This window comes from Aquila chrysaetos, chromosome 22 (genome assembly GCF_900496995.4).
Source record: "Aquila chrysaetos chrysaetos chromosome 22, bAquChr1.4, whole genome shotgun sequence".
NCBI lineage: Eukaryota > Metazoa > Chordata > Aves > Accipitriformes > Accipitridae > Aquila > Aquila chrysaetos.
Window position 1 is genome coordinate 11,988,551 of NC_044025.1, and position 25,409 is coordinate 12,013,959.

General features: G+C 51.2%; 1 protein-coding gene across 3 annotated transcripts in view; it reads right to left on the minus strand.

The window, feature by feature from the left end:
• The window catches only part of NSD1 (nuclear receptor binding SET domain protein 1), a 67,404-nt gene extending 44,860 nt beyond the window's left edge, over window positions 1–22,544 (minus strand). Inside the window, exons 1-4 of one of the 3 annotated variants that reach the window (XM_029998246.2) lie at window positions 22,524–22,544; window positions 20,592–21,283; window positions 3,978–4,113; window positions 785–957 (exon numbers count right to left, since the gene is read on the minus strand). In XM_029998246.2, the coding sequence (XP_029854106.1) occupies window positions 785–957; window positions 3,978–4,113; window positions 20,592–21,263 (981 nt within the window). In that variant the 5' untranslated portion in view covers window positions 21,264–21,283; window positions 22,524–22,544. Of the gene's footprint in view, window positions 1–784; window positions 958–3,977; window positions 4,114–20,591; window positions 21,284–21,505; window positions 21,638–22,523 lie in introns of those variants that run through there. The other 2 variants (XM_029998249.1, XM_029998248.2) reach the window with 2 other exon arrangements.
• Window positions 22,545–25,409: the final 2,865 nt, after the last annotated feature.

The window sequence follows — 25,409 nt, forward strand, 5'->3', positions numbered from 1 at the left end:
ACATGGGTTAAGTACTTAACTGCTAATAAACCTCTTGGAAAAAGAAAAACCAGACACTATTGCCTAGTATGACTATCTGCTCTCTTACAGTAACGCAGTAGCCTCTGTACTTCTTCACTTTAGCAATTCTAAAAAGTTAATTTCTCTAGTCACCTTCCTAAAGATATAGAGCAGACCCCTGTGTCACATTACATTATACTGGCTACAACTGCTCAGGGCCGTTATGTTTGGAAACGGAGATGATGCGATGAACCACAAAACTCATTCCCGCAGGCTCACTGACAAAGCATTTTCCAAGTCAAATTATAAGTCCTCACAGGTTTCTATACAGAGAATTACTGAAGCAGGGCTAAAAACCCCACTGCTTTATCTCAGTCAGTGACCTAGTGAAGCGTGCAACTCCACCTCTGCTTCAGATCAGCCAAAAGAGGCTGCCAGAGAGCACAGGAAGTTATTTAGAAACGCGCTGTAATAGACATCAGGAGAGTGCTGCGCTGCTGAACAAATCTCACACCGACAGAGACCTGACTCCTCTGCCTCTCAGAGCTGTCTAGGGCAATAAAAGCAGCAGGCCACACCCCGACATAAAAGAGAGCCTAGAAACTCCTGGCAGCTTATAAACTATGCTCGTTGTAAGGATGCAAAGAATCACTTCCCTGGCCGCGTTGCTGCAGTGACTGCCACAAAAGAAAGCTGTTGAAGTGCAATTCCAGGCATAAAGGAATACTTTGTACTGTGCAGATTCAAAGAATCAAAAACATATTAGAGAAAACAGATCTTTCACCTTATGTTTGTAGCCTTTTTCCTTTTGCTTTCCTCTTCTCCGAAGAACAGGCAGCTCTTCAAACTGATGTCTTCCTTCAAAGAGTACAATAGCTTTCCCAGCAACCCAGGTTTTCTCTGAAGGTTCTCCTAAGGCATCCACATAGTACTCTCGGTATGGTCTCCGATTGGAAACTATTTTGAGAAATTTAACATAATTAACCCTTTGCATATAACAGAATAAAGACACACAAAAAGAATCACAAAAAGCAGTAACAATTTGCCAGTTAATTTTCAACGACTTTTTGCTTAATAACATTCCCACATGAATGCCATTTCTGGAGATTTCTACTCAGAACTAAAGGAGACCCCTTTGATCTCTGCTGTCTATGTTCTGTGTTGCTAATCTCTATTTCTAAATTTTTTTTTTCTTACAAACAATTGATTAACAGGTCTAAGATGGGTCATCTCCCTAGACCAAAGACTACAGTTTGGTTGCAAAAAAAATTGAAAAAATATCTAAGTATTTTTTTCCTTGAAAGACAGAACATACTAGGCAGGACATTTTCTTTTTTGCTACTCCCTGATTAATGATTAAACAGTCCAGTCGACTTGACCATTGGGAAAAGGGAACAGCTTGCTGGCAGCACCCAGAAATGACATCCTTCTAGATAGGATTTACTCATAGGGGTTGAACCTTCCCCCACCATGATATATCCGATCTTGCTCAATGCTTTGTTACAAAACAAACTCTTATTTAGAACATAAAACATTAACAGCAGTATTTAAGTAAGTACACACATGCGCAAACACTCTACAAGGACTAGGTGCAACATGACAAAACATAAGCTGCAATGAGTATCTCCATACTTCAGGCACGAAGGTGCAGAGCAAGAGAAGAAACTCAATCATAAAGGCACAATCAAAGATTTTTCAAAGGTGCTTTCTGTGCACGAATGCTGAACAGACATGGTACAATTAAGAGCTGAACCAGTACTGGGTGTGCTGGTGAAAAAGTACAGGTTACAAGCATTAGAACAGAGCAAACAAGGCTTGAACAAGGGATATAAACTTCTCCCTGCATTTCACTGCAATGTGTGCTTCACGTTCTCTTGGGAACACCTTCACCCTCTGAACACGTAGCCTAGACTTCGCAGCCCATTTGGTTTGTGCTGCCTCTTCCAGGAGTGCCAGTACAGTGCAGCAGCCTGGCCTTTAGCGATGCTTGACACTGAGATTCTGACCAAGACCACTGAGAGGATGACAAATAACGACCAGGGCAACACCAAACCAAGGGTAAAGATGATGGACTTCATCCATCCCATTGACAGTACTGGGACTCAACCCACTGAGCCTCAATCTTCCAGCTCCAAAAATCTTCAAGTCAAGAGCTTGCTGAGAAAAGGCGAACTGCTTTAAACAAAACACCATGCCTTAAACCTAAGACAAGAAGAGGAGGTTTTTGCACAAGTGATGAGTTTGAAGCGACCTGCCTTATTTTGAAGGGCTTGTTCCCTTGGCAACAGGAGAGCCAAGGCAGGAGGACTGTGCTTCCTATGGTGCACAGAGCCCCAGCAGCTCCCCCTGCCCAAAAGCACCAGAGTTCAGATGCACCTGGCTCTGCCACCTCAGCACGAGGGAGGGGAGACAAGCAGATTACATACAGCCACAACTGGAAAATGGAATTTTCCCCAGAGCTCTATTGGTTTGAACAAGGATAAAACATGATGGGAGAGTCTATCGCGTAGCTGGAGATCAGACCTTGCTGGAATTTGTTAATAGCATGTTTCCTCCCTGCAGAATTCCTTTCTTAGAAATCCTTGCACACAGGCTGAGGGGGAATTACTGGACAGCTATATACATTAAATCCTGTCCAACACTTCATGGGGAAGGATGCAAGGGGGAGAATATATGTCTGGCATATCTTCCAGCAACATCTTCAACAGGAATTTGAGAGCTCAAAAGGGACTATTTAAAACAGCACATTCAGTATTATCTAGAATGAGGATGAATGCCTCCCAAAGGATGAAGGGGATGGCGGACAAATAGCAAGGAAGACTACAACAACCAGACTTGGGGATGATGTGAGCACAATGTAGGAAAAGCTACTTCATGTCTCTAGAGAAAGAGCAGAGGGCTCTGAGCTGATGGCCACTCCGAAAAAGTCTACCCGCGCTCAGCACTTGGTTCTTAGGCTGGCAAGGGCCACAAAAACTGGAGAGAAATACATTGGCGAGTGGTAACCTCACCAGTCTACAGAGCTGTCAGCGGCAGACAGCACCAGTTCAAGACGTTTCAGTTGCCCACAGAACAAAAAGAATCAGAAAGGGATACCAACAAGAAATAAATAAGCCTTTTCATTTGTGGCAGTCTCCCCATGGCAGCTAGTATGATCCTAAAAGAAAACCAAACAATCACTTCCCCTCTGTTCTCTCCATCACTCACCTACCCTTCTCTGCATTGAGCTTGTAAGACTCTCTTCCTTCCCGGCTCTCCCCTGTGCTCATGCACACAGAGGTCTCATTTCCCCCATCTCTTCCCCTCACACTCAGCTGCCTCTTAGTCTCTCTTGACACACTATGCCCTAAACTTTCACATATGTGGCTCAATCTCCAGGTTTTTCCAGTATTTCCCCATAAACAGCCCCTTGATTCCTTGTGCCAAACAAGACCAAAAAAATTTCACTTCCTCACGCACATTCCCATCACACCTTCAGGCATTCAGCAGCTACACTGCGCTACCCCATACCCTGCTTCTCAGCCTCTCCAGCCTCCCATTCTCCAAGCCTGGCTGACTGTCCATGTCTTCACACACTCCAGGCTTCCCCAGCTCTACTTGCCCACCTGTTGCACATCTCTGTCCTTACCTCTCTGATCCACCTCCTTTTTCTCCGCTCTTTCTCTGCATCCCTTTTTGAGAGGCTGCTTGTTCTTCTGCACTGCCCTGAGCTCAGCCCAGCTACTCATCCTTCCTATACTCTGAGAAGGAAAGCCTACATGTCCAAAAAACTACCTGTGCCACTTCCATCAGCCTCAGTCCCATCTTCATACTGTCACCTCCCTGATCTAGGTCTACTTTATAGATCCACATCTTCCACAGCAGAGTCTATTTCTTCACACCTTTCAAGGGCCAGGAATGTTTTTTAAATTAATTAAAAACTGCAGCACCTTGCCATACACAACGCCTCCACTTCATGGTCTGAATAGATACAGTACCTTTCATTTTTGAGTGACAGTCCAGCACTGGGTCATGACAAATTGTGCATGGCCACCATGGGCGTCTGTTGAACTTGGCCCAAACAAGATCCCCAACTTCATACTTCACTGGAGTAGGTTTCTTCTTGGCTCGGATCTTTGGGGAAAAACCAGAACACAAGAAATCACTAAAGCTCCAGATGTTTTTAAAGAGATTTGCCTCCCCCCTGTGTGCAGATTACATCTGGCCACCAGAGACATTTACATTAAAAAGCAAGTCCTGATTTTACTTAGTGGCTCCTACACCTTCAAAGAACAGGATAGTTCTCCCCATTCTTCTGAAAGAACAAAACAATAAACTAGCGTTTGAGAGGGTTTTTTTGTTATTTTTTAGTAAGGAACATGACCTCTGGTAAATGACTGCACTCAAACTTCGCACATCTGAGCGGGTAAATATTTGGAGTCACTGCTAGGCCCCAGTACTTCACTAACACCAATTTGTTCATTTCAAAGGTTGCAGTGTACAGAAAAAGTAGTAGTAAGAGACAACGAAATATTCCTGACTGGAAGAAGGTGATGAGAACAGCAAATTTAAGTGTTTATCAATTGACAAAAAAAAAAAAAAAAAAAAGTTGGTATGTACAAGCTCGTAATTTCCCTGCTTCTCACATGTGCTCAGGAAAAAGCTTCACCATAAAGTATTTGAAACCAAAGGCAGGTACAATCAGAGAAAAACCTTATGTCCTAATTTTTAGTTTATATGAGCAGAACTGCCATTGCTCTGCCCAAAACTACAGAGCAGGAGAAAAGGAGCACAATGGCAGTCGTCCCCCCCTCCAGGAGATGGACACATGGCCTTCGCCCGTCTCCAAAACCCGCTCACAAGTATCAACTCTGTAGAAACAGTCACCTGAACCCACTCCGTTTCCCATAGCTGTGCAGCAATCACGAGAATGTCAAAAATCTTTCGACACACAAAAACCTAACGCTGCTTAATGCCATTTCTGTCTCACTATCGAAGAGCGGAGAGCAGATCCTATGCTGTTTGCTAAGTACGCACACTCTCTGGCTGGATGCTGCACTACCAGCAGGACCTCTGCCAAGAAGAGGATTCGGGAGCTTAGTGGTGTTGTGACTAATTGAGCCAAGACAGGGTACAATAGGTTTTCACAGGATACAGGAGTCCCTGTGCCCACATGTGAAGTATCCTGCCTGTTTACTGGCACCAGCCCACGACATGTCCCAGGTAGGTTCAGCATTTTAAGAGCTCTTAGAAGAGCTGCAGGTATTATTCTTGCTGATAAGCATCAGCAATATGCTCCTCATTAAAGGTGTCATAGCACAAATACGAACCTTCTCACTTCACTTCTCCATCCTGCTCACCACCCTTCCCCAGGTATGTCTCTTGCAATTTCACAGTTCAACATCCTACCAACTAAAATGCAACAGACCTCTCTAATAAAAGGTATATTCCGCTTCAGGTTGAATTTTATGGGCTTTCTTCACGTGGTTAAAGAAAATACAAAAGGATAAACTCCTCTGTTACATGAAAAAAAGCCGGTAATGACATTACAGACTACATTGCTGAAATTCTTCTCAGTCATCAAAAGCCACGCAGTAACTTATCGCTGAGCAGGAGCTCAGGAACAAGGAACATGAAAGAGCACCGGACAGGGGGCTGCAGACTCTCGCTCTGCCACTGCACTGCAGACTCCATGCCTCCACCGTACCAAAGACACAGGCTTTCTGGAACAAAAATATCCATCCGTGAGCACGGGAACCAAAGGTCCTGCCTTTGCTGGTGCTTTTAAAATGCAGATGTCCTTTCAGATGCAAAACCCCCTTTTTTTTGTCTGTTCCCAGGTTGTGTTCTTCTTATAAATGTGACTTCTGCCTCAATTTTTTTTTTCCACATTTTTCAACCGTAGGCTTTAAGGGGCACATGTATCTCATAACTGATTATCTCAAATGCAGTGCACAGTACACACACAATGTATGTGCATCTTACTGACAACTGTAACCTGAGCACAGTCAGCTGGATGGAGCAGTAAAACTATGCTGGAGATTTGCCAAAGCCATTCACACTGATCCACCTGAGGGACACCCACAACCCCTGCCTAGAGGCAAGTCTGCATTTAAATCAACTCTTTGTCATCTTCTAATGCCCCACACAGGCGCCTGATGAAAACGTGGCTTTCAAGAAAACGATTCAGACAATGCCTGAACAGTTATCTCTCTTTCTGAGCAGTCCACAGCTATTCTCATTCCTCCCCAGTCTGCTCTCTCTCCCTTCCCTGGCACTAGCAGTCAGATGTTGGCCTCATCATCACCCACCACAAAGGCCCCACTAGCAGGTCAAAGAGGCACATTGGGAAGCACCATGTTCCGATGTCCTGAGTAAGAGCCTTTGCAATAGGATGCACTGCAGCACATCACCGTCTTGCACTATTTTCCTCTCTACTCTCCCTAAATCCTAGCATCAGGCCAGAGATGCCTTTACATTTCCACAGGAAAAAAAAAAAAAATTCTGCTAAGGAGTTCTAAAATTTGTAACATTAAAAAAAACTAGCAGAGGAGTGAAAGCAGCAGTTATTTTCATTTCCAGGTACAGTGAGTCTCTTCCTTTAAATTCTGCTGCGTGATGCTAGAATTATAGCCCCCAAGGCATGTATTTCTTGGGTCAGAATACAACAAATTTCATTCCTATGACAACTAATGTTTACTATGCCAAGATCAAACTGCTAATATATCCCAATGGCCAAAAACTGAGCCCTGCAGTAATGATGACTTTTCTGTGAGCTAGGGAAAGCTCAAGGTTTTTTTTTAAACGCAATGAACTTCAGATGTAATCCCTACACTACACATGGTCACAGTACTGAATGTTTACCTACAGAGCATGGAAATGTTCAAGCATTTAAATAACAACAAAACTTGTGAGCCACTGCATATCAGTTAGGTAACATGTTGTAACTCCAGTGGAGATGCGTGCTTTGAATTTCAGTTTAAGAGGTTTAGTGAGGAAGGGAAGGACAGTGCCTTGCTCCATCAGTGAGCAACATCATGGTTTGTGTATTGTTAGAGGTTCTCCTAAAAGGAGTCAGCACTGTCTGCTCTGTTTATCAACTGTTTGGCATTAATTTGCTGTTCAGATGGGACAAGCAATAGCCTAAACTCTAGAGGATACACAGCATTTCAGATCACTTTGTGCTATTTTTTGAAAGAACAAAAACGTACTTGTAGATGTTTTTAATCAAATCCTCTCCACCAACGCAAGACCTCAAATGACCACTGATCACTGAGGAAGGGGTCACAAGCCAAGGTTCAGCAGAAGGATTAAACACTTCTACCTCGAAAACCACCTCCTGAATTTGTACTATGCCAAACACACCAGTCTTTGCAATTCACTAAGTGAAGCTGAGCATCGGCTTTCAGTACTTCATGAGAAAGCAGGCTTTCTCACAGACAAGACAACTACAGTAGTATCTCTACCCTCCTGAAATTCTCACCATAAGGCAAATATGAAACATGTAGAATCATAGAATCATTTAGGTTGGAAAAGACCTTTAAGATCATCGATCAAGCAAAGAAAGCTTACATTTCTAAGTGAATTTATTATTGTACACATGTGGTCGGTCCTTGACTGTCTCTCACCAATCTTCTTCCTTTTAAAACAACCACATCATTAAAAAGCAACAGAAATAATGCTTGTCCAGTAACCACTCTTGGCTACATCACTTGAAGCTGCTGTTCAATCCATTAATCTGGCTGGAAGAAGTGACACAAAGTACAAGTCCAAGTCCACAAACACACACATATGCTGATAGCCACAGGGTGCACCTTTCTTGCAGCACTGGTCATCTCTGTGTAACAACTAGAGCAGTACCATCCCTTCCAGCACAGCATGGTGGGCTGCAGACACCCCATATGCCCCAACAGCGTGACTGGGGATGCGACCATCTTGGCAGAGCCACAGTAAAACCAAACTGCATGCAAAGGGGCAGACATATATATTGTTGCAGGCCAACACTTTCAGTACCATGTACCAAAAGAGCCTAGCTGCCCAGAGTCCAAGCACCAAGCTGCAGCCATCGTAGCCCTGCACATTTCAAATTCAGACCTGCTTTGGAAAGCCATCATGGAAATGCTTGGCAAAAATAGCCCCATTATAGTTTATTCCTGACTTAATTATAAACATGACATTATTCAATGAAGCAAGGGACATAACACGCTTTTGGAGAAAGGCTGGGGCAGCAAAAGAGATTGTGTGCAGGAAGGATGGAGAAAAGCAAGAAGGAAGCCACTGACCCCCAAGAATAATGGAGGAAGATCCTGCCAAGCCTGTTTCAGGCAAAGTGGATAGAATCAAAGCCAAGGAAGAAAATTAAGAGGCAGCCACATCCAAATGATAATTAAACAATACAATATAAACAATGACACTAAGAGTCTTTTCCGCTGAGCATGCAGCAGATACCTGCCCAGGGCCCTGCAGCAGGAGCATGGGATATCTCGTGAGCAGATCTCACCACGCTAGTAGCTGCCAGATAAGTCACACCCCACACACCAGCCGGCACATACATCAGTGCCAGGGGCAGAAGGCAGCAACAACTCTGCCCCACAAGCTTCCAGTGCTCTCTTCAAACCTTCTCATTGCTGGGGCAGCAACTCTTGTGCTTCTGCAGCCCATCTACCCCCTGGATTGCAAACAAGCTATTCCCAATACCTACTTCTTATTAATTAGAACTGGAAGCCTAGTGAGGGTCAGTCCACTGTCTTCCCCAATACCACCTTTTTTTCCTTAAAGTTAAACGATCTTCCCCCCCCCCCCCCCCAACAGGATGACATGACAATTAATTCACCTAACCCCTATGAGCCACCAACCCCCTCCCAGATATGGCTGAACTGGCTGAAGATCAACAGCTCTTTGCACCAGGAAAAAAAACCCCACCCAAAACTAAAACAAAAAAAACCCAAAACAAATTAACAAAGCAAACCTGAGGGGCAGATGACATTTGAAGGCACCTGTATTAGGCTGGGCCAAACAATCTTTTCTTAAAGTAGTATCTACTTAGACAACCAACCACACAGTTGGTGTCACAGGTGTGCCATGCCTAGAACATGACACTCCCAACTCCTGCCATTTCACCATCACACAACAGGTTATTCACCCTCTGCCCTTGCAAAGGAGGGGCAGCAACTGGGGCAAATTCTCTCCCTTCACTAGTCTGGAAGGGCATTGCTAAAGCTATCCCAAAAGTTTTCACGAGATGGTGCTTCCCTCCAGCTAAAGTTCAACCTCACTGAGTTAACTTACAGTTTAAGACAAAGCAGAGCAGCTTCAACCTCAGCGCTCTGAGCTCAGTCCTACCACCATCCCGCTCTCAAGGATGGGAGGGTGGAAAGAAGATCCACTGTTCATTATTTCACTCAGCTCCAACACTCATCCACTGAGAAATGAACAAATACAGATAGAAGGAAAGACAACAGGAATTGGGAAATTATCTTCACTTGTGAATGGTGCATGGAAAGACAAAAAGGAGATGAGTAAGAGCAACATTGAAGCAAAGTCAAGAACTGAAATTAATAACTGCTTGTGATGAAAGCCAAAAAATAAATTCTCATTAGCAAAGATTCTTGTTTTAAAGAAGCTTTTCTGAAATCAAAACCAAATCGGTTGAAAAAACATGAAATGGAAAGAAAATTAAATTATATCTACTTCATAGCTTAAGAAGTATTTGAAGCCAAGCAAAAAGAGGTCATCAATCAAAGTTTCCTCCGTACAAAGTAGCATTACCAAGCATAGGAGCTTTAAGCCTTTACAGAAAGAGGCTGCGATGCTGAACCTGCACTCATGCAGGCAGAGCAGCAGCCCTCTGTGCTCTGCTGCGAGAAAACTTACAGGAATAAATCCCTGCACAGGGAAAGGGGTAAACCCAACTGGAGTAAGTATGTAAAAAAAACCACCCAAACCACAACACCTGCATGGCATATCTGCTGAAACCATCACCACCCTCACCAGAATAATAATCACACTGGCACTTAACTAACTTTATGGCACGCTTCAAGTCAAACACAGAAGTCGGAGAAGCCTGCTGGAAACCCACAGCCAGCCTGCGCTGCTGGGGACCAGAGAACATGCTCTTTGTCCCCCCACCGCTCCAGTCTTCCTTCAGCTTCAGCACTGCAGTGAAAAGCAAACAGGCATCTGACCTACATTCATGTCTGAAAAAGTATACTACCTCTTATCTGGGACCATTATCACACATAAGTGTTAAATACTCACTAATTAAATATTCACTAGCAAAAAATACAGCAGAGATTATGATACAAGCCAAACTTCTGTTATCTACATGCTTGTGGGTATTTGTTGTCTTTGGCTAGTTTTTAGTACCCTTTTCCAGGCTGTGGCAGCCTACAAATGCAAAGGGTGCCACGTACGTATGAAATACCATGAAAGGTTAAAATAGAGCAAGCTGATTGCACTAGATTTGCTAATTCATATATCCTGAAGCATTTCTATCAAATTCAGGTATTATATCTGTATGGATTTTAAATAAAGAACATACTGATGTGACAACACCAAGCCTCAGACACCAAGATAACTGGTTAACAGCATCCCTGTTTCACTTTCTTAATGGAGATAATTTTCCTCATGGATTGAACAGCAGTGTGATAGCAAGCTTTGGCACTTCAGCATCCTAATAACCACAAATGCACCTGACAGCAAGGTTTGAGGAAGGCAGGAGGAGGAAGTGGGAAAGAAGGTGTACGATCTCACCCAGATCCCCAGTGGAGAGAAATCCACAGGCACACAAACATACGGAAGATTTCAAACCACTGCCAGATGCCTGAAACAGAGGAAAAACTCTCATGCTTGCTTATTTGCATACATTTTAAATGATAAACCAAGCTCTCTTTAAATCTGGCTCTTTTAATCAGCACTAATTGTTTCAAGCAAGAACGGAAACACAGGCATTACCAGAACTTTGCTAAGTCTCACAAACAAGTATCAACAAGTATCTTCTTATGCCAGAGAACTAGCAAAAAAAAAAAAAAACCCCAAACTGAAAACCAGGTCATCAGATCTGCCCCCTTTTCACCCTTACTTTTGCACTCCTCTACATATTATCAAACAAATTGTTCACAAGCAAGACATCTGATAAATACAATGTTCGTTTTCAGAAATGGAAGTTTCTAAATCCATGAAATGAAAAGCAGACTCAAACTGCACAAAATGAAACTTGGCTATTCTAATTTATATAGGTAAACTGTATCCATTACAGCTTAAGTTGTAACCAGAACGAAGCAGTACTAGAGAACAACATGTACCTGCAGATCAAAGAGTAAATACTGTATCAGAACTTAAACAGCTAAAAATTGGGAGTTTGGGTTGAATTAAATGTGTAACTACTAACACCTGCTTGTTGGTTGTTTTAGTTTGGTTGTTGTTGTTTTAATTCCATGGGCTTCTTTAAAAGCAACAAACATTTAACTGGGCCTTGCAAATTTAATCTTCCACAGAAATTATGATTCACCCACAGGAGAAGAAGGGTACAATCCCACTTAGTCTAAATGCAAAGATGCCACTCACCCGAGACTATAACCTCCTCAAAACAAGGTGGTATTCAGCATGCAAATCCCCCCTGCCCAATTGAACCATTTTTCCAAAACAAACAAAAAATTATAAATGTTCTGTTCAGATAAAACTAAGTTTTAATTTGCATTTAAAATTTCAACTGCTTTTGCTGAATCCCTACTAAAAATGAAAACAGAATCTTTTGAACACTAGCAGTGCAATAAACTTATCTTGTGTTTATTTATTTCTTGATATCCACACTTAGAGCCATGCCCTGAGGAAGGTTCATGCTTCAATCATCAGGTCCTGCAAACTTATCCTTCAGAGAGGCTTCCTAACCTTTATGTTGTGAATCCAGCTTCCTAAACATACTCACACACATACTGTGAAAGGACAGCCAACTAAAATTAAGAGGAATCCGACTTGTTTCACTGCTGCTATTTAGAAATCTGTGGGCAGTCACCACATTAGCCAGAATAGTAAGAAGTCTGAACAGGTGCTTGGGAAAGCCAAACAGCGAAGTAACATCAGGTCAAGCAGAGGAACTATTAAAAAGGAGATAACCATCCTGCTCCTCACCCTTCTCACATCAGGCAACAGGCAGGTTTCTATCTTTCCACCAACAGCAGGAGGGAAAGTCATTAATACACTCCTCCAAAACAAGAGGAACATGGAAGCTTCATGCGGGGCTCAGGGCGAGAGCCTTGCTGCGCACTCAGCACCAGAAGCCCTACAAGAGCTGAAAAAAGAAGCTGGAGATTTCCAGTGTGCTGAGATACTACTGTGCAAGGAATTATCTGTTCACTTTTTCCTAAAAAATTCCAAACCAAAAGGCACCCCATCCTTTGGCTAGTATGCAACACTGTGTTGGATTGCTCTATCCAACTCAACACTGCTCATTTCTCACACACAAAAGTCAAATTCTGCATGTCTGAAAATTAAAAATGAGTCCCCAATGCATTAGTTCTGATGAGCCTCTGAAAGTTAATACAAGTTACATTGCTATTTTATTACCTATAAAACTGTTCTTTTTCTGAAGACCGCAGCAGTGTGTATGTGCCATCTCCAGCAGCATTCACAGCTGTCCAATACTGTATGTAAACCACACGAGTTCCCTATCAAGAACGCGCACAAAGCTTTGCTTGCAACCCTACCTGATGCTCCGTACCCCAGCACTCCACCCACCTCCACCCCACGAGGAAGAGAATGGAGAGGGACATGGGTAAGCCTCCAGGACTGGAGACATGCTGCCCTTTCCCTGTGGTTCAGCCACTGACAGCACCCCCAAAACAATCCCTTCCCCGACACCACGCACATCACAAGTGGTGCCTCTTCCACCTGCAGACTTGCTGCTTCGCACAGAGCCACGGCAGCAACTCAGCCCCAAAGAGACAGCAGGCAGATGCTGCTAGCTGCCGGACAAGCTATTTGCTTGTGGGTTGTGCAGCTCCATCACTGCCAAGGCTACAATCAAGCCAGGCAATGAGCTGAGTGGGTCAACTTAGTACAAGCCTGCTGCTCAGGCTGTGCTAGAGACAGAAGTGAAGGTGCCAGGCTAGGGCCAGCCTGCCCACACAAGTGCTGGGAAAGAGATGATACTCAAGGACTTTTCTCCCAATTTCTTTCTGCCATTCTTCCAAAGACCCAGGTGAGACAGATCTTGATGCAATCTTAACAGTAACCACAGAAAGTCAGCATGTCAACTTTAACGAGTGCTTTTCCATCCTTCAATAGAGGCAAAGCACACTGCTGAAATTCGTCTTGGCTTCATCAATGCTTTTGGACACACGAGAGATGGATGCGCACCAAGTCCATCTTTATCTCTGCTGCGCATTTAATCACTGCTGCAAAGCTACTGTGAGTAGCCACACACTGAAACCAGATTTCTAATTTAAAAAGAGCAGAGAACTTCAGCTGGCACCTGCTGGGGTGTCAGCCTCTGCCTCCAACATACAGCAGCATCTTCCCCTCTCCTGGGCACTGGAGTCAGGAGCATCTGCCTAGGTCAGCCAAAGCAATGCCCGTGCTCCTACCCAGGAGTGAACCAGTGGGACACCCAACTCTCCACCTTCCAGTCTGCCTCTGCATGGCACCACAACTCTGCAGGCATGCTGAACTCCCTCGTGCTACCATTCAGCTCCCTTGTGGCAGCTACCTGCTGGGAGGAGTGTGACATGTTCCTGAGGAGCCCAAACACACACCTATGCCCTGCACGTGTCCTCAGTAACGCTCCCACTGGCACCCTGTTCCTGCAGCACCAGCAAACCTTGCAAACTTAGCAAGGAGGCCCCTATAATCCCCAGGCACAACTGCAAAGACTATGCTTGAGCATCTCCAAACCTAAAAAGCACAGGACACACTACCTGCACCTGACTGACCTCTGCGCAGGCTAAACCATGAATTGTTCTTTGCAGCCCTCCCCACAGAGCGGTGGCACAGCAATGCCAGTGACCAGTCACAGTCCTGTCCCACAGCACACCAAAAAGCCCTTTGATGTCACCACACCTTGCAGTTTCCAACACCTGCTTGACCTTAACCCATAACACCACACTCACGCCAATGCACCTGAAAGTAACATTTAAACTTCCAGTAACTATTTCAGCAAAGCAAACTGCAACTTTTACCAAGCGTTCTTGCAACACACAACAGCAGCAAGCCAGGCAGGGGATGCGACCCCTGCCTGCTCCAGCAGCAACCCACAGCACAAAAGCAACATTACATTTGACTCAACACAAAATTCACACAGGTCAGAATTTGAGTCAACACAAAATTCACACAGGTCAGACACTGCAACTAACATTTGCAACGTGTTCTGTAACTCAGCAGTCTGCAAACTCACTGCCGCAGAAAAATACTCCGATGCCATGAAATTATATGAAAGCAAGCAGTGCTGTTGTTGATAGGTCTAAATTCACTAGACAAGAGTCTGCACCTGGGAAGTGTTTAGGGGTCCGCAAATCAATAGAGGTTGAAAACTGCTGCTCTAATTCAAAGCAGACTCTCTTACAGATCTTTTCCACCCATTAACTTGGAAATCCTGGCAATGCCTTAACCACCATAAAGGATTTAACTCCCATTTTACTGAGCAAAGACTGCATTGCACAGCACAGATGGCTCCGTGCGGACGGAACAAAACATAGGTCATATTTTTCTGGTATTAAAGATGGTATTAACTTGATTTTATTATTTTTTTAAACTCCCAGGACAAGCCCCCCCTGCTGCTAGGATTGAGTTTCTTTCTTCAGGTGTTTCTATTCCCTGTGCTTTTCTAAATGCCAGAGCAAATAACTGAAAAAACAATCAAAATTAGTATATACAAGCAACTGTCAGTCACAGACAAGAAAAACAGAAGTATATTCTAAGCAACTAGATTGAAAGTTGATCATCACCCATAATACTGATTTTTGAGTTAAGAATGTCTTTTTAAGAAATACTTTCTCAATTATAACTCAGAAAACACCACTTTTTTCTCTTGGGTCTCAAGTACCTTGTTAATCATATTCACAGTTGACACCTCTTCAGTGAGCTACAGATCTGTTCAGTTAACATGAGGAAATTAAAAAAATCAAACTAGTAATTATTATACATCACACAGTTTAACCCCACTTCTGGGAACAGGGTGCAATGAGGTGCAACGAGAAGCTGCTATACTGCAAGAGGCAATCAACATATCCATAACTTCATGCAACACTCAAACACTACTGCTACAGCATCAAACCAAGCCACTACCATTGATTTTAGCAAGGGCTTAGAGGAAGCAGTAACAGCAGAACTAGAATCATTGTACCCTCAACAAAGGAAGAATTGTTAGAAAAAAAATGTTCAAGTTCTGGGAGATGCACTTTTCCAAAAGAAATCACCAGCAAGTAAATACATAGACGGTTAGCAGAGGTTGCAGGCCTTCAGAGGCAGCATGCATCCTAAAAAAGCACCTGGAAAAGCCGATTTTGTCACTACTGTTGGCCATTTTTTCCTGTAAAAGGCAATGTACTAAGTATGCCACACTGTACAGAGCAGAACTTTGCTGCTGAATAGCTTCAGTGAAGTCTACACTCCTCTGGCAACAATCTTCACTAGAGACTGGAAGTATTTATGACTGTGGACAATATGTTAACGAGGACATTGCTTGAACAAAGTCTCTCTTACCCAAGCTTTAAATATAGAAAGCAGAAACAAGGTAGATGTTTCTGCCATTATATCCAGCAAAACCTCACCTTCAAGACTGTCCGATCTGCAAGAAAATACCTCTGGTTTTGCTGTTTACACAGAGACATGTTCAGCATCAGAGAGCTGCATGGCCCCATATGAACTGTGACAGCATCGATCATTCAAATTTCACACCACACAACAGGTAGCCAGAACATCCATATTTACTAGAGAAACCACGTTATTTTCTGTAACATCACATACACCAACAGATATTTCGCACCTAATCAGCAATATGAGATTAGAGAACAAATACGAATGAAACAGGGAGAGTAAGAGCAATCACAGCCAAATGCTAGAATAAACACTTCCAGGATCCAATATGCTGTGCAGGAGAGCTCTAGATCCCACAGACTGTTCAAAAAACTGCTGTCACTCAAAGCAAGCTGCTCCTTACACCTAGGGTACACTGTCCTGCTGTGGCAGCATCTTAACATCCACCCACTGACACCACCACGGTGACAACAAATAGGCGATGCAGCGCCATCACATCATGAAAGCACCGAAGTCATTAAGGACCTCAAAAATTTATGTTCGAGCAGTAACACAGCCCAGGACAGTGCCCTAACCATAGAAATATCCATTCTTCTGGATGCCCACCACGGCTGAAGTCCTTCGTGGGTAAGTTCAGATCTGCTTGAGACACGAATGCACTTCAGTACAGGGGCCCAGTGGATGCCAGCAGACTGCACAGCCAGGCGAGATCCAGCTACATGCTCCTTTCTGAGAAGGAATAAGGTTTTCAAAACAGTGTAAATCTCAGTGGCAAAGAAGGGTGCGTGCAAGATCAGATGCACAGGGACAGTAGTACACCGAGAACCTGTTCTCACCAGGTGCACATAGAGGGAGATCGTGCCTGCAGGAAGCACAGACAACCAAATGGAATTAATCTCCCCACCAGGAAGATGTCAAATGACCAAGGAAATTTATGGTCCCTGCTCAAACCAACCAGTGCCATGCCTATTGTATCTCAGGGATATAATGTTACCAGTAGTTAGTTACACCCCAAATCAACAGTCTGTAGTAGAAGATTCTCTCAGAAATGTTTACAGGAGTAGCAAGTGTCACGTGGCATTGGTTCCTCTATTTTATTTTTAGCAAAGAAAGAAATGGCACTAGACATGTCAGTTAGTAAACGAAGAACCAGAGTAACTCTCACACAGGGAAACAAACACCTTATGTGTTCAAACACAGAGTACTCTCTCACAGCTGCAGGTTGCAACAGAACTCTGAAGTTCATCACAGATTAATCCTAGGCTTAAAGAGAGGACTTTGCTGGCCTTCAGTCCTTTCAACACATTGCATACAGTATGGTTCTGGTAAAGCAAAAACCTTCGAGGAGCCCGAACACACATGCTCTACTCATTCCTTACAACCCGCCACTGGAAGCACCCATCCTTAGCGATGAAAGATCTGGCTCTGGATTTCGCTGTACACCTCATCTCCTCAATGCCATTACCCGAACATCACAATCCTATAGCATGGAGCTGGACAACAAGGAAATAGTAGAAGAATGAAAAGCAACACTGAGCAAATGCCTCACACGAGCTCTGCACATCCTGCAGCCTGAAGCCATCAGGGTCCCATGGAAAAAACAGCTTGTGACTGCATAACCTGGGACCATAAGCTGCACAACATACATGCACCAAGAGTGGCACAGACGTACTTGAATCCAAGAACTCCCTGCTTCCAAGTGCTCAACTCTGCAAACCAAATGACTCTAACATACTTTGTGGGTAGCAATTAAAAACCAACAAACTGGCAAAGCGAAAACCAAGTAATACAGCACCTAAAGTTATGTAAAATAGCAAAACTTCAGCACAAGAGTTCTGTCAGAAACGAGCCCACCTGCTCCAATTCCTCAGCAACCAAGTTCAAGCAAGAGTTACAGTGCTCAGACCTCACATGGCTGCACGTGCCCTCCCCAGCGCGGGAGCCCAGGCCCAGTTCTCCCTCCAACTCCACAAAATGCTGTCCTCTACAACTTGCAAAGGCCAGGAAAGCACTAAAGACAAGCTCATGTCAGGATGGTAAAGAACAGACAGAGAAATTAAAAAACAACCATTCCTTTCAATTTAAATGGCAATAACCCAACATTAACGCCGTGTGCACAAGGAAGTAAGCCACCAGCTGCCAGCAGCCACTGTATCATCACTTCTGGAGCAGAAACAAGACCCAAGACCCACTGCTATAATTTCTTTCTTTTCCAACACAAAACCTGGCAGTAGCTGCTGGGAGCAAGGAGAGCTTCAGTCAAGCTTAACTAAGATTAACCTGACACTCAAAATAACTTCAGTTCAGAATATGCACATCCCTCTTTACAACTGAATGCTACCTGAGCAACCTCTCCAGTTTGGGGCAATGTTCGAGTGCAACGGATGCCAGGGCTATTAACAAATCCCCATGCAAAACAATACCTGCTGCCACCCCTCCTACCCAGAGGCATTACTTAAATGCTGTACTTTGCATCCCACTAACGACTAAACCAAATGCTGGCCCTTCTGCTGGAAGCACTCTTGACATTTTGGAAATCGGCCTTTTCAATTATCTAGTGAATAATTCGAAACTTGCAAGGGGCAGACACAGAGGTCCAAGACATGCACGCTTTCCTCTTGGCGAAACAGGAAGTCTGAGCAGCAGTGGGCATACTCAAAGCCATGAGCTTCAAGAATGAAAGCTCTGAGAAAGTCTGACTGTAAGGTGGAGGAACCCCATCATCACGCTGGGTAAAGGTGATTATCTGAAAGAGTAGCTCAGCTATGACAAACCACCCTAAAAACAGCAGTGGAGAACTCCTGGAGGTTTACGGTTGTTGTTTTAAGTTTTAGCAGGCTCTCAAAAAAAGTTTATTCCAGTTACCCAGGTACAAATGAGACCGGAATTAAACGCCTACATGAATAAATGATGTGAGGAGCAAGCCTGGTTATTTCTAGCTACTGTGTCATGTTCAACAATTAAAAGATTTTAACTGTCTCATTAGTAACTTGGCACAGAGAAAAATCCCTATCTCTTCCCATCCCACAAATAGCAGGGCTAAAATGAAGGACCGCTCGGACAACTCACACTTACATACTAAAGGAAGAATGCAAGACTCAAGGAGAGAAAGATCCCAGGCCGCCTAAAAAAGTGCTTTTCTTTATATTTTTTTTCTGAACACAGTTCTGCTTTTAAGTCGCCAGAACAATTCAGCAAGGCTAACGTTGTACTACAGCAGACAGGAAAGCAGTTTTACTGAAAAGTCAACCCCTTGTTGCATATTCAAATAGCAGCCTCAATCACTAAGACAGTTTTGTCACCGTACAAGCTGCAGTTCTGTGGAGCACGCTGTAAAGCCACTGATAGCAGAGGCAAGTGTTGTGAAAGTACCTCTGCTAGCTTCTGTTTACAAAGTGAGACCCTCCCACAACCGCATCACTGAGCACATGTCTGCCCAGAGATCCCTGCTTTGCTCTGCAAAACAAAGCTAAGTATATGCACAAACCTCAGACTGACAGCAGCCTCTTACCCCCAAAGACTAAAGACTGAGTCTCCACAAGGAGACGGATTCTTCCCAAGGAACGCTCAAGAGGATCCACGACCCAGAGCCAGAGCTGAGCCTAACCACGCCACAAACAAATTAAGCTGCTGTCAGCATCTTCCTGAAATCGCCCCTTCCGTGGGCACTCTGTGAGAAGTGCTCCCCCACCTCCCAGAGCACACAGCAGGAACACTGTATGTTCCCAAATGGACAGAGGTGAAGGCAAGTATTTCTCCCCAAGTGCTGCATGCACCAGTAGCATCTGTCCAGCATCAGTGGCTCTACTGAAATTAAAGAGAGCAAGATGGTTTCAGTATCAGTGCTGTCACAAGAGTTAATTTTCACACCCTGCATCAAGTAATACTTAAAACCCAGAGTATCCTCTGGCAAGGAACCTTAAGGTTGCAAAAACAGATTTAAGAAATACACAAAAAAATTACTGAAGAACTGCAGGAAATATACATACATATCTGCAAATAAAAAGTCACGCTGAAAACCATCCAAAAATTATACTTCAAAAGCACATTATACAAAAAAGTTGAATGCACCTAACTCCTTTCAGAACTCTAGAAGTTCGATCAGTTCTGCTTCTTATTAAGCATATCAGAAAACAAACTAAAGGAATTTGTGAGCGTAGAGAGAAATCAGAAAAAAAAAAAAAGTCAGCCTGAATAACAGGCAAGGTTTCCTGCCCGTGAGCTCTGTCAGGCCATGACACAGGCCTTCCCCGGCCATCGCCAAAGTCTCACGGCTTGGGTACCTCAAGCCAGGCCAGACAAAGAGAGCCGTCTGACAGCGCTAAAGCTGGAGCAGGCAGGAGAGGGAAAAGCTCTCCTCCTGCCCTCGTTATCTCCAGTGCACACCCCCCCGCCAAAAAAAAAAAAAAAAAAAAAAGCTTGCAACGAGGGAAAAAAACTCCACCGAACTTTGCGGCGACCCGCTGTTCTCGGGCAGAGGGATGGTGCCTCTCACTCCTGAGGGGAGAAGAGGGCGCGGGCGGAGCGCGGCTGGCCGCGCCGGGGCACAGGTGCGCGGCAGAGCCCGGTGACAGCCCGCGCTGCCCGGCGACTCCCGGTACGGCAGTCCCGAGCCGCTCCCGACCGCGGGCCCGGGGCGGCCGCAGCGCACCCCCGAGGCCGGCAGCCTCCCCCCGCGCCTCGGCAGGGTCCCCTCGGCAAGATGGCTGCCCGCCCTCGAGGGTGCCGGCTGCGAGGGCGCCCGGCCCGGCCCCGCCGCACCGCGCCGGCCTCCGCCGCAAAATGGCAGCGACAGCGGCCTCCCCCCCCCTCCACCGCCGCTCGGCGCCCTCCCTCCCCCTCCCCGCCCCGCCGGTGCTTACGAGCTGCAGTGCCGCCGCCGCGGCGGTGGCGGAAGGCTCCGGCTTCTCCCCGGGGCCGCCGTCCGGCACCGTCGTCGGCACCGGCTCGGCCGGCTGCAAGCGGGGCGGCGGCGGGCTGGCGGGGCCCTGCTGCGGTCCGGGGCGGCCGCGGCTCCGCAAGCCGGGCTCGGCCGCCTCCTCCTCCCCGTCCGCCGCCGCCTCCTCCTCCTCGTCGTCCTCCTCCTCCTCCGGCGTCTCGGCGCCCTCCTCCTCCTCCTCCTCCTCCGCCGCCGCCTCCTCCTCCCCGCCGTCCCGCAGGAACAGGGGGAAGGCCAGGGCCCCGCGGGGCGCGTCGGCCGCCGGGCCGGGTCCGTCGGCGCCGGCCGCCGGGCCCTGCGCCGCGGGGAGGCGGGGGGGCGGCGAGCCGGGGTCGGGCAGGGCCTCAGCGCCGTCGGCGGCGCCGCCGAGGTACTCGGCGTTGATCATGGAGGCCAGGTCCTGCAGCCGGCGCAGCGGGATGTAGCAGGACGAGGGGTCCTGGCCGTAGACGGGCTTGGCGGCGGCCAGCTGCATGGCGGGCGGCTCGGGGCCGCGGCCCTCGCCGAAGGGGCCGCCCTTGGCCTCGGCGGCCGCCAGCGACGTGCCGAAGGGGACGAGGCAGCTGCGGCGGCTCACTTCGCAGGCCTGCTCCATGCCGGGCCGCGGGCATCCACCTGCGGGCACAGCACAATGGGGTCAGCCCGGCCGCCGCCGCAAAATGGCAGCCGCGCCCGGGGCCCCGCTCCGCTCCGCCGGCCCCGCGCGGGCCGTCGCCGCCGCCGTCGCGCTAGGCCCAGGCCACGGCCCGCCGCCCGGCGCGCGGCCCGGCCGGGACGGCCTCGGGCCGCCCGACTACGCCGGGCACCGCCGCCGCCGCCCCGCGGGGCGCCGCTCACCTGCGGCCGCCGCGGCCGGCTCGCCGCCTGCCCCCGGTGCGGGCCGAGAAGGAGACGCGCCGACCCGGCCCCGGCCAGGCCCCGCCACGCTCCTCCGCCGCCTCCCTCCTCCCTCCCCCGCATGCGCGCGCCCGCCGCCGCCGCCATCCCGCCGGCGCGCGCCCCGCGCCTGCGCGCGCGCCCCCCGCGCCCGCTCTTGGGGTTCGGCGGCGGCCAATCAGCGCGCGCCCGCGCGGCCCCCCCCCCCTCACCACACCCCCCCTTCGGCGGGCGCCCCCCCCCCCCCCCGCACACCGCTCGCCCGGAGAGGGGGGGCGGTGGGGGAGGGGAGGGGGGCGCTCAGTGCTGCCCCCCCCGGCGTGCCCCGCCGCCCCGCGGCCCGGCCTGCCCCGCCGCGGCCCCGCTCCCCGCCTGCGGCCCGGCTCGACCGGCCCGGCCGGCCCGGCCCGGCCTGGCCCCGAGCACATGGCGGCCCGGCCCGGCCGGCCCCGCGCCCTCGGGCCCGCCGCCCCCACCTCCATCTTAGGGCGGCGGCGGCTGCTGGGCCTGGGTGGGGGGGGGGCACCGGGTGGCCCCGCCGGGACGGGACGGGACGGGGCGGGACGGGACGGGGCGGCCCGGCCGCGCCTCACCTGCGGGGCCCGGCGCCCCGGCCCGCCGCCGCCCCCCCACCCACCCACCCCCGCCTCGTCGGCCGCGAGGGCCGGCGGGCAGGCCGCGGGCCTGCGAGCGGCGGCGGAGCGGGCGCCAACAAAATGGAGTCGGTTGGGGCCCTGCGCCCCGGCGGGGCACCCGGCGGGCGGCGGCTCCTGCCCGGCGGCGCGGGCCGCCCGCCCCGCCTAGGCCTCGGCCCCGGTCCCGGTCCCAGCCGGCAGCCAGCGGGGCGGGGGTCGCGGGCCGCCGCCCGCCCCCGCCGGGCTCGGGTTACCCCCTGCCATTGTCCGCCGCGCCCCGCGGGCCGGGCCCGGCGCCCCGGCCGCGCTCCCCCCCCGCCCCCCTCCGCCGCCCTCTCGCGCACCGGCGGGCCGGGCCGTCGCCCTCCGCGGGGCCGCCGTGCCCGTGCCGAGCCTCGCCGAGCCTCGCCCGCCGGGAGCGGCGCCCGGGTGCCGCGGCCTGGCTGTCCTCGCCGGGCTCCGCCGCTCCGGACAGCGAGCGCCGCGCTCCCGCCCGCCCTCCGCCGCCGAGCGGGCGCAGCGGCCCCGCGCCCGCCGCTCCGCCGGGCCGGGCCGCATCGGGCCCCGCCACCCCCGCCACCCCTCGGCCGGCGGGCCCCGCGGCGGGCGGCGGCGGCTCCGTCGCTACCTCCAGATGGGGACGGGGTCTCCGCCGCCAGCCGCGCGGGTCCGGGCGCGCGCCACGCCGCCGCGAACAGGCACGGCGGGAGGAGGGGGGGGGAGGGGGGGGGGCTGAGCGGCCGGGGCAGCGCAGGGATGTGGCAGGGGCGCTGCCCGGGCCGCGCGGGGGGGCAGGGCCCGGCCGCCCCCCCGGGGTGCCGGGCGGGGAGCTGGGTGCCGCCGCGGGGCTCGGCCGCGGCGCTGCCCGGGGCGGACCCGCTCCCCCCGCCCGCCGCCGCTGCCCTTTGTTTCCCCCCCCCCCCGGCTCGGCCCGGTCCGGCCCGGCCGTGCGGGAGCCCCCCGGCCGTGCTGGCGCCGCGCTCCCCTCCCGCCGGGCAGGGGCCCCGGAGCAGCCTCTCTGCACACTCAGGCAGGCAGCGCCCGCTGCCCGGCCCTTGCCACCCCACCGGGGCGCAGCCTTCCCCCACCAAAAACACCGTCCTGGAGCGGCTGCGGGTTGGTGTCTCAGTGGGGCAGTGGGATCCCACCTGCGGGCAGCCCTGCGCCCTGCCTTCTCCCTGCCTGTGCGCTTTGGCAGCTCCGCCGAGGGCTCCCGGCTTCCCCTGCTGCCTCTTTGGCCCTGCCCGGGCGCTCCCTCCTGCCCTGTCTGCAGCCGGCGATGGGGCACCCGTTCCTCCCCAGCACCTGCCCCAGAGGGGCCACACCAAGGTCCCCAACCCGTCGTCCCCGCACTGGTGTGTTGCTACCACGGAGAGGCTGCCACGTTCAGTCTTGCGCCGCTCCAGGACACCCATGGAGGGTGGTGTGACTTGGCAGGAAGAGCCACAGTTGGAGGTTTTGCTTGTGACACAGTTATACCTCCCAGGTCCCAGCCCGGGTCTCGGCTGGCAGCACCCAACCCGTCGCCACAGGCCATCTCACCCCGTGCCCACGTGCTGCGGTGACACATGGGAGCTGGGACCGCGCTGTGCCCGGTGCTGCACGAACTTGGTGCCGAGGCCTAGCGTCCACGCCATCCTCCCTGCCCGCACAGAGATGGGGCAGCACCCAGCGTGGCTGGGGTCCCTCTGTTTACCCCCAAATGGGGAAATACCTGTGGCACAGCCCATCTCCCAGGGATCGACTCCAGCTGCAGCAGCCCCACCCTGGCACACCCGGGCGGGGGCCCTGCAGCCAACTTTCCTCCTTTCTCTTTGGAGCAACCTGCCACGCACGTTTCTGCCACGTTCCCAAAATAAAGCTAATGGTTTATTTATAATCCCCCGGGGGCAGGCTGGGCCCTGTGCAGGGCGGGAGCACCCCATGTCTCCCCATAGCCTGGCATGGCACCCGAGACCCAGCGAGCGAGGGCTGGCCTGGAAGGAGGTTTAGGACTGTCCCCAGTCTGGCCCCCGACTGTCGCCAGCTGCCCTCGCTCTGCGGATTTGCCCCCTTACGCTGGCTGGGCAGGGAGAGGCAGGGCTACCGACAGTCCCAGCCTGGGCTCTGGCCCCTTGTCGTCCCCCCCGGGTGCCACCCGCCGCGGGCTGAGCCCTCCTGCTCGTGGGCACGCAGCCCAGCATAGCCCCACGGGACACTGGTGGGCAGGGGCTTGTACCACTTGGGCAGTGGTGCCCAGGTGGTTCGGGACACCCCCAGGCATGTCCGCATCCCACTGCCGCCCGCCCCCCCCCCCCCCGGGGCACATCCCCTGCCAGCGGGTGTCCCGCTGGGGCCCCGCGGTGATCCCGGCACCGCTCCCCGCAGCCGTGCGGTTACCGCTGTGGGGAGGAGCGGGGCGGGGGCGGCGGGATGCCCTCAGATGCACTCCCCGTCTGCTGTGTCACCTCTCCCCGCACCGCAGCCACCGCCCGCAGGAAGGGCCCTTCCCCGGCCCCTCTCTTCCGGCGGAGGAGCAGGCAAATGGCACCCGGGCCACCGCCGCGCTCCCGCCCGGATGCACGGCACGGCAGGCAGCACGGGCCGGCCCTGCCGCCGCCGCCGCGCTGGGCTTTGTCTGCGGGCTCCGGCGGGCGGGCGGCCGGCAGCCTCCCGGGCAGGCCTACCCGCTGCCGGCCTTCGCCTGCGAACCCCCCCCTCCCTACCCCGTTGGCCAGGCTCGCCCCCCGGCCCAGCCCGGCTTCCCAGAGCATGCTGGGGCCTCCGGAGCCGGTCAGGCCGGTGGTCGTGGAGGCGCACGGCACTGCGGGATCCATCGGGAGGCTCCCACCCCTCCCGCACAGCCCGGCACGGTCCCGTCCCGTCCCGTCCCCCCCCGCCGTGGGAGCAGCCCCGTCCCCCCGCTCCCCGTCGCCCGATGCACGGGCCCCGCCGATGCGCAGCCCCGGCTCCCGCCATGGCCGCTCCCCGCCGCCGCAGCGATACAGAAGGGAGCGCGGCCCCGCGCCGGGGGCCCCCGCTCGCTCTCCCCGGGGGAGATGGGGGGAATGAGGGGGTCACGGCCGGCCGGCGGGGACCCCCAGACCTCGGTGTGGAGGGAGCTGTGGGCAGGCTGGGCTCGCTGCGAGTAGCCCCCGGCCGCGGCCGTCCAAGCCCCGGCAGGCACTTAGGCACGACGGGGACGCGGGAGGACGGCGGGGGGGGGGGGGGGGGGGGAGCAGCACCGGGGC